Raw genomic sequence first — 9,743 nt, 5'->3', positions numbered from 1 at the left:
TCACTTCACCTTTGCTATCACTAAGTTTAAAAAAAACATTATGGAAAAGAAGATGGACAATTCCAGTACTTCAGTCAAAACTCGCACAGGAAGTGAAGCTGTTAGGCTTCTTGGCATTGAGTTATTATTGGACACTAGTAAAAACAGATTAGACAGAAGCTATATATTTTAATAAAACCCAAGTAACTGAGTAACTCTTTTTATAAAGTATTTTATTGTCACTAACAGAAACACAGTAAGATACATGGCAACTATTTCCACAGTTTTTGATCCTTTACCACAGTGTGCTAAGTGCTATTTAGAATAGAAATTTGCTTCTATGTAAACATGAGTTTTTAAATGCATATTTTAACATTTCCGTGGCTGTTGAATAATGTAAATTCTTTTAGGCAGCATGAACTTCTCCAAGGCAGGCTGTGGCTTTTGGTGAGCAACTTGTAATGCTGCTGCAGGAATTTTGTGGCTCATCTGTAACATTAAAATGAGGGAAGAAAGTTGTAATAGAATACAACTTTTCTGTTGTTCTCCTCCTAAATTCCATCACATGAAAGTAGTTAAACCTAACTCTACAAAGAGTTCAAGTGATCACCAGAGAACTCAGTGATTCTGTACATTTAATAATTTCTGGTTTAAAGTTTTGAAATTAGTCTGACTACCTTCTGTGAATTATTGACTTTCTCAGTAGTTCATAGAATGAACTGACAAGATAAGGAAAGCAGAACAAATAAATTGTAACCGAGTTAACAGTAAGTGGTTACAAATTCTTACTTTTCCTGATTCAAACCACCATCATTGTAATATTTAATTATCACTTTCTAAAGAAGGTTTATGTATGAGATTCTGGAAACCAGCTGTAGAAGAAAATGGTAGATCAGAGCAGAGGAGATGGGAAGTAGAGGAAAAACAAGATGATATCTCTGTTTCACCTTAACAAATAAGTCTAAGCCAAATTTCAAGATCTACATAGTAAAGCTTTGATCCCATCTGTTGATGAAAGGCTTATGTTGAAATGTGACTGATGTTTTACAAAGCTCTATGGATGAGGAACTCTTCGTATGCTTCAGAATCTAAAGATTGCATGAGTATGAAAAACAGATGAGAACAGTCAGATCTGATTAGCATGCAAATTAAAAAGCTGCTTGTTAAATCAGCTTTTGCAATATTTAAGTGTAAGACTCTGCATCAACAACCTAGCAAGAGATACTAGACCTGTAAGCATAATGATGAATAAAAGGGTCTATCAGCAGCTTTGTGACATAAAATTTTAAGTAATCTTGTATTTCCAAGAGAGAAATCAGTCAGATGTCTGACTATCTTGTATCAGTCCTCAGGTGAAATAACTGTATATGGAGCAACAATGGAATATGTTGTACCTGTTGTCTCAAGGATCACTTAAAACAGTTTGACATTAGCTTACCACCTGTGCACTTGTCAGCAACACTACCCACTTCCTTTTTAAGTTATCTTTTTTCTTCTCTGAGCTGGATCCTTAGAGAAGTTAAAGCCATTTCCATAGGTGGATAGTACTGAAGACTATGTTTTGTTCTGGGTTGCAAACCCAGCTCTGCCAAAAAATTACTATGTCACTGATAGCTTTTCTCCACATTTCAGTAAAATTTCTAGTACCAAAGGGGCCTAAAGGAAAGCCAGGGAAGGGACTCTTTGTCAGGGGGTGTAGTGACAGGACAAGGAGTAATGGCTTTACATTAAAAGAGGGTAGATTTAGATTAGAGATGAGGAAAAAATTCTTTACTGAGGGCGGTGAGGCACTGGGACAGGTTGCCCAGAGAAGCTGTGGATGCCCCATCCCTGGAAGTGTTCAAGACCAGGTTGGATGGGGCTTTGGGCAACCTGGTCTAGTGGGAGGTGTCCCTGCCCATGGAATGGGTTGGAATTACATGGACTTTAAGGTCCCTTCCAACCCAAACCATTCTATCTTCCGTGAATTTGAAATCAACATACCACTAAAACAAAAAAAAAAAAATACACTTTAATATCTAATAGTACTTTTCTATAACACATATACACATAACCACTTTGTGGCTACTTATTTAATGCTAAATAGGAGTAGAAATGCACAGAACAATTAAAAAATAAAAAATAGCAGAATAAGAGATTGCTGGTTACATTTTAGCCATCTAGCATTTCACCCACATACGATCTGTTTCTTTAGAGACTATCATCAGGAATGTTTAGTAGTGGATGACAAGCCTACAAATGTCAGATGACAGCAATTTAAGGAAAATTCACTGTTTTTTTTTGTTTGTTTGTTCTTGTTTAGTTTTATGGAGAGGCCTTGACAAATACATATCTTGTTCTTCCACATGTACTTACTTTGTCCAGTGCTTCTGCCAGTATGACACTCATCTTCTGAATTTTTGAAATACTGACGACAGCACTGTAAAGCATGAGAAAGAGAAGTATTTAGCATCTCCATCTTGCAAAAACGCTGCCACTTATTTTTCAAACTTGTTAATAAAAAACATTCTAAAATGGAAATTTAAGTTTTGGAGCTAACTATATGATATAAAAAGTATGCTGCCTCAGAATAGAGCAATGGAAAATCTGTGTTGTGGCTTTTCTTTTTTATTTATACATAGTTTTATAGAAAATACTATATTTTATAATTTTTTACACTGTGGAGTAGCTTCACCGAAGTCTAGCATGGAAAGACAGAAGTAAAAAATTTGACTTCGTTATTTTCTTGGTTCTAATCTAGGCCTATGAAAAACATTCATCCTCTGGCAGGGGAATATTTTCTTTGACATCAGCAAATTGTCAAGCAAGAACTTTTTGTACAAGATTATCCCATTAACTTCCTTGTAGTTCAATGCGAATTAGCCACATCACCAACATTCCAAATAAACAAGCTGTGGGTATGAAATACTTCAGATAAGCATTAGAAGATTACACATTCTTCTGATGATATTATTATTTGCAGTGACACCTCTATAGCTTAAAATGCAGTCAAGGAAAGTCAGTATCAGCCATATACATGGTACCAAACACCTTAACCGTGACTCTTGAAAAAGCAGATACTGCTTGAGTGAAGCTAATGATTCGGAAGATGAGACAAGATAAACTTTCTATTGAAATTTCAATTTAGGAATTGATAGTTTGCCAAAATGACAAATGTAAGATATTAAATATATGTTTATGCCATTGGATAACCATATTCTGGAAAAAGACAGCAGCAAGATTGGACCCAGACAACTAACAATTGGTGAAAAAACCTTCTAAACTAAAATCCTCCAGAAAAAAAAAAGGGTTATTAAAGAAATAAAAACCCCCAAACAGAAGCCATTTCTCTTACATAACGAGCTATAACCAATTTTTATGTATTATCTATAAACTCATGCAGGCATCTAATTAGTCATTAAGATGATGAATTATGTTCTATCATGCAATATATTACACAGCACCTCTAGAGTAAGTACACTTTTTTAGAACTAAATCTCAAAGTTCAGCTCCTGCCAAGACTGAACTCAGCTCAGACCAGCCACTTAGAGCTGTAACAGTGACTTGTTTGAGACTATCAAATAATCTCATCTGAATCACAAACACAGGGACAGGGAATCTGTATGATTACTACTTAACAATTTTCCTGTGACTTGTATGACTGCAACCTGACAAAATCCATCATTCCAACAAGGTATGTATACTATATTGAGTAACCATTGATCCCAGAGCAGTGAACAAGTAAACAGGTAGGAAGTCAGTGTTACTGCCTCAGCTTTGTTACAAAAAAAATTATTTTAGATCAGTGTCCTCCAAGCCACTGAGAAAAAGAAAAACAAACATAAACCCACAGTGGTGATTTCTGTAGGCCTGCCAAAACACTGTCACTATGCCAGTGTTAAATAAAATTAAACAAAGCTAATTTTAATATTAAAAGCTATCCAGAAAAAAAAAATAGAGGTAAAAATAAAATCACATTCATCCAAAACCTGAGTTCAGCCGTCATTCCAGTCACAAGCTTCCCTTTTAAATCCTGGTAAAATAATCTATTTCACAAGGATTCTACTAGATTACAGTACTTTGTGTTGGCTGTCAGACACTGATACTATGACTCAATGTAGACACAGATATTCAACTAAAAAGGAAGACTTCTTGATAGCAGCAAAAGATATTCAGAAATGCCAGATGCAAATCTGTTTATCTGTTTAAGTAATACAGGCAACTTAAATCCCAGTGGGGGTAAAAACGCACAAGCAAAAGCAGGAATCAGACCAAAGCCTGCCAGACTGTTTAGCAATCCTACCTATTTCAGGCTTTTTGAATTGTTACCTAGGTACTATAGACACATCACAGTATAGGTGGCACCTGTCTCATAGGTTAAAAGTAACTGAAGTCTCTAAATCTCTAGTGGTGGAAGGGCTAACTCACAGCTTTCAGGATAATTCCAAGGCATGCTGTAAGAAGACAGGATTCTAGAGCTGCTCCAAGTTTGGGCAGGTCTCTTCAGTAAGCCCAGAACAAGCTACCATGAGGGCCATAGAAAGATTGCTCAAAATGCTTTCTTTTTTTCTTGTGAGATGCAACACAATATTTAACCCATTTCAGTCTATTTTTATGCATAAAACCAGCCTCACATCGACACAACGTGGGAGGCGTCTATATCCAGACAGAAATCAGAGCCCACTCCCACAGGTGGAAAATGCTCTTTGAGAACAAGATGATATATTCACTTAAAGCAACAACAGATGTTTTTTGTCTACCCATACCCTAATGATGTTTGAAACAGTTTCCAATGGAAGTACAAGCTCCAGGCTGTCCTCATTCTAAAGGAAACGAAACCCAGGTCTCTTCCCAAGAGTCTACAAGATCAACTGTACTCTCCTCAGTGGAGCTGGGCCATTCACTGTGCAGCAATAAATTTAAAGTTTTAGAGGGCTAGAAAAAGAGCAAGCATATGCCAGGACCAGGAGCACTCAATAGAGAGAGGGATTTCCAAGTTCCACCCTCACCTTACACATTACATATTTTGAAAGCTGACAAAAAGGATAAAAGCATTAAATGCATTCCAGTTACAGGGAGTGGAAGTTTAGATCCATCCCCCCAAACTCAGCACTTTAACCACTACATTTTGTCTTATACTCACAAATTTCTAGTCTTTTTCTATGAATTAGCTCAGCTTCAACAGGAAGCATCTAGCTCACTGGTGAAGGCAAAGGATACGATTAGGTACGTACCCTTTCTAGCTGACAGTGGGCTACAACTCATGTCTTCCACTCCTTCACAAATATCCTAATCATTATATGGAGGAGGGCATGTACACCACTTCCTTGCACAGCAAGGTTCTATCAGGACACAGTAGATGTATTCCAAGAGCAAATCACTGGATACAACACCTTAGCGTCACACCGTCTAGTTTCTGAACATCATAGCAATGAGAAGGGAGCGAGGTACCCTGCAATGACTCTGCAATTCCAGATATGCCCAAGCAGAATCACAGGACCTTCGAGGGAACTTTTGTGCAAAAACAAAGGTATGTGGTAAAGTAAGGAATAGCTAGTCTTCATTTGAAAAAGCCGTAGGAGAAAACACTTGTTTTCACTGACTGCTTCTTATCCAGAAGGAGAAGCATGCCTTCATTTTGGGGCAAAATAGCCTGATCAACCTTAGGAAGTGGAAAATAGAAAAAGACAAATAAGATTTATGATTGAAATAGGAGATAAGGCCTATACAGGAGATATAAAAGATTCTTTATGGAGGGTGGGACACATTCCTTTCATTCCCTTAAGAATATGGACTGCCTAAAATAAATTTTATTAATTGGAAACTGACTGAACATTACTAATGAAAGGTAGGCAAGACATTGTTTTCATTTCTGTTCCACAGCATAAAAACAGAGAAGATATTCAGCCTTTGTGTTTCATTGCAAGGCATCTTCCTTAGGTTTTGAAGCCTTTTTTAATAGTAGATTACCTCAAAGTTGCATTTTATTTATTAATTGCACAAGTTATTTTAAGAATTAAACTCTTCAGAGTTGAATAGTTGTCTTTATTTACAACCTTTGGCCTGTTGCCTATGAACTTTAACTATGGGGCAGGGAAACCAGCCCTGCAGTGCAATACCTCGTCTTGTCTTTTCCTGGAGGTTTACCATTTTTCTTAAGTCCATTTTCTTGCTTTTTAGACACTCTCATACCTCCAGCTTTGACTGCAAGAAGAAAACACAATTTAAGTACATACAGGATTGCATGCTAGACAAAAAAGAAAAAATACTTGTACCCCAGATTAATTGTTATCACAAAATTATCTTTTGGCATTTAACTCTATTTTTTACTTCACTTGTAAACATGCACATACACAGAAGTAAGCCAAAGAGTTCCAAGAAAGACTTTAAACTTCTGTGTCATAGTATATTCAAGTCAACTTCCAAATGCTGTAATCAAGAAGTCAATGGGTTTTCAGTCACTTGAATTTATATTAAATCTTAACACCTTAATATGTTAGTATGAATTCTTCCCCCATAAATCTCAGATGTAATAAATCCCACTTTAAATTCAACCAACAAACAAACAAACAAACACACACCACAACTCTAAACACTTAGTTTTCAAACAACATCACTAACAGCAATAAAGGTTTCAGGATTTGTTCAAGGTATTCTAGGATAAAGCTAATAATGCAGATGCATGTTTATCTTTCACTTGTGTTCTAACAAGTTTAATTATATTTTATTAAGATATCTGCCAATCACAAAACCAATTAGCACTAATTAAGCTACAGAAGACCTAACAATAACAATTTAAGTTCTGAGGCATGTCAGAAAATTCAATTCTGAACAAAGAACATGTGAAGTTATCTAAAACATCTTGTTGAAACAAGTACCTTCTTCCCATTCACAAAGGTGTTTTAAAACTGCCAGCATAAGAAGGAACAAACTCAGTACGCATTCTGATTATTTTGAACAAGTTGTTTCCTCTTACAACAAGGTTCCTATTCTTCTTATTAATAATCAGGACCAGAGTTTCCAAACTTAAATACTGGGGGGGCAGGGACGACAGGGAATTGAGGAAAACTTCAAAAATTACTTGGCTAAATAGCATGAGAAATAGGTATTTTTTCTCCTTTTTTTCTGAGCACATGCATTTGTCTATCTGACAACTGTTTTCTACCAATTCTGGCTTATCCCCTTGTATTTTCTGGTTGCAGGTTTAGTTTTAGAATTAACAATTGTCCTTTAGTCATGTTTGAAGCAGTGTTAGAGTGCTGTAGTTCTGCGGTATCTAGGCTTGTCTTTTCTTTTCAGCATTGCCTACATACAGATAATTATGCTACTGTTTAAGCAGCAAATAAATCGCCTAGCAATCTTACAGCTTCAAATACAGGTGAGACCTAGAATAAAATTCTGTTGGCAATCTAGCTGCAAAATGATAAGTCTCTGAAATAAAAATGCCAACCATTTCCAGTTGTCTTCTAGTAAAGAGCATCGGAATTCCAAACACCCTCAAGCTCACAAGGTGTGAAACTCTTCTCTGGAAAGGGAGTTAACATAAGAAGCATCTTTAAACAAGAACAACAAATGATTAAAAAAAAGAAAAAGCCAGGATATTTCAAGATCTTAGCTGGAGGTCTGTTCTTCCACAGCTTGTTAGGTATGCAGATGTATTCACTTTTTAGGAATGTGTCAAACCCCAAAAGGGAATCATTCATTTAGTGGGATCTTCACTTAAGCACACATTTGCAGGATTGGCAATTTGTAAATACAAGTGCTTTTGATGGTTTTAATTTAACAGGGGGAAGAGATCAGACACACATGGCCAAGGAAACATTTTTAACACTATGAAGCGTTACAAAAACCACAAGGGTGGGAGAAGAAGAGGAAGATATCCAAAAATGGGAAAAAATATTTAAACACTAAGTGACCAATCAAGAGTCTTGCCTACTACAACAAGCCCACTGGGAAAAGAGTTGCTTATGATTGGAAGTCACATGAGACTTATTTCAATCTTTTCACTAACTTGAAAATAGTTGCTACTAGCAGCTATTCCGTGGTTGTGGGAGAGTGTAATATAGATGCTTCTGTAATGTGCCAGAAAGCTGGTTCATTATTTTTTTTGAAAGCAATTAAAAGAGATGTCTGAAAGTTTTAATACGGAGCTCAATTTTCATATTTTAAGTACCCTATAATCCATTTAACTTAACAGTTCAGTATTAAGTGCCAAAATCCTTACCAATTTCCGTATTAAAACACACCACAGCTTTCAAAGATGTAAGGTGGGAAAACAACAGTGACAAAAATGAATACAAAACAAAGGCACAGCACCTCTGAGATCCCAAGGTTACTATGGATGCTGTGGCCAGAATAAAGGGTGCCTTTATCCTGGTATCCACTTGCACTGCCTTCGCTCGCTAGGTGCCGAGCTGAAACTCGCTTCCTGGCATTCCTTTGCAGGAGTCACTGCATGGCAGCGACCGCAGGTGAAGCCTCCTGAAAATGGTCTCTGCAACCTCTGCAGCTTACTGTAATCTACGTTAAGAAATACCAGAACAAGCACTAGGGCACTACTGCAGTGGTTTTAAGGCCATTTCAGGTGCAATGCAACTGCCCCTGTCACTGAGAGGGAAAAAAAATAATAATCCAGAAAAGGACTAGCGAAGTCAGCTAGCGAAGCTGAAAAAAAGTTACTTCACAAACATGTAAAAGCATGCTTGAAAATTAAGCTTTTGAGAACACAGAAGACGTTTCGGGGGTAAGATGAGACCGATGAGTCACGCCTCGCTCCCCAGGCACCGAGGGCTCCCAGCACGCCAGGCGGCGATCCCAGCCGCCGCCCTCGCAGGAGCTCCCGCGCAGCACGGCGGCACGCGCAGCTGGCGCTCGCGGGGAGCAGCCCGGCCGGGCCGCGGGCCGCGCGCCGAGCTACTCCCCCGCACGGCCGGCCGGCCGCCTGCCGCCGGAGCGCGCTTACGGAGCGGGCTCGCACGGGGAGCCGCAGGTGGCCGCGGCCTGCGCCCCTCCGGCCGCCGGGGGAGGCCGTCCTGCTGCGGCGGCGGGGCCGCGCCCTCCGCGGGCACCCGGCTGCTCCCCGCTGCTCCGTGACGCGCGCCCGGCCAGGAGGGCAGCGCGGCCCCGCGCCAGCCTGCTCCGGCTGATTCGGAGCGAGTTCGAGTGCAACCGAGCGGCGCAGCCGACGCCTCAGGCGCTGAGGCGCGGTGGCCGGCCGAAGGGGGGAAGGCGGAGGAAAACGGGCGAGTCCTGCGCCAAACGCCAGGGCGCGTCCAGCCCGGCGGGAGCGGCCGGGACGGCAGGGCAGGGCAGGGCAGGGCTGCCCCGGCCCCGGGCACCCACCGGCTCCGCGCTGCCGGTGCCGCCCCGCAGCCCCTCAGGCCCCGCGCGCCCCAGGGGCCGCAGACCACCGGTTGCGACTGGGCCCGCCCGGGAGGCTGGCGCCCGCGGCCGGACCGACGGAGACCCCGCTGAGACGCTGCTGAGACCCCACCGCGCCGCCCGCGGGGCCGCCGCCACAGGGCAGGCGCGGGGCGGGCTTCCCGCAGCTGCCGGCCCGCGGGGGCGGCGGCGGCAGGGACAGAGGAGGGGGAGTCTCGCGCAGGCGGCCCCGGCCCCGGCCCCTACCTGCAGGAGCCCGTCGGGCCGCCGTCGGGCAGGGCGAGACGCGCCCTGTGCGCACCATCACCGGGCGAGAGGGCGGCGGGGGGACCGGCTTCGCGCGGGCCCGTGAGGCGGCTCGGGGCTGGGCCGGCAGGGGGCGGGGCGGGGCGGGGCGGGGCGGG

At 41.5% G+C, this 9,743-nt stretch overlaps 1 protein-coding gene across 1 annotated transcript; it reads right to left on the bottom strand.

Moving 5' to 3' along the window:
- Positions 1 to 195: 195 nt before the first annotated feature.
- DAPL1 (death associated protein like 1) lies at positions 196 to 9,743 on the bottom strand. Its single transcript, XM_080600127.1, has 4 exons — positions 9,586 to 9,743; positions 6,078 to 6,162; positions 2,335 to 2,398; positions 196 to 468 (listed from the first exon to the last, which is right to left on the bottom strand). Exons 1-4 carry the CDS (start codon positions 9,641 to 9,643, stop codon positions 349 to 351), a joined length of 327 nt encoding a protein of 108 aa, XP_080456253.1. The 5' UTR covers positions 9,644 to 9,743; the 3' UTR covers positions 196 to 348.

Source organism: Anser brachyrhynchus (assembly GCF_964034855.1).
Source record: "Anser brachyrhynchus genome assembly, chromosome: 7".
Taxonomy (NCBI): domain Eukaryota; kingdom Metazoa; phylum Chordata; class Aves; order Anseriformes; family Anatidae; genus Anser; species Anser brachyrhynchus.
This window is presented reverse-complemented; position numbering and strand designations above follow the sequence as displayed.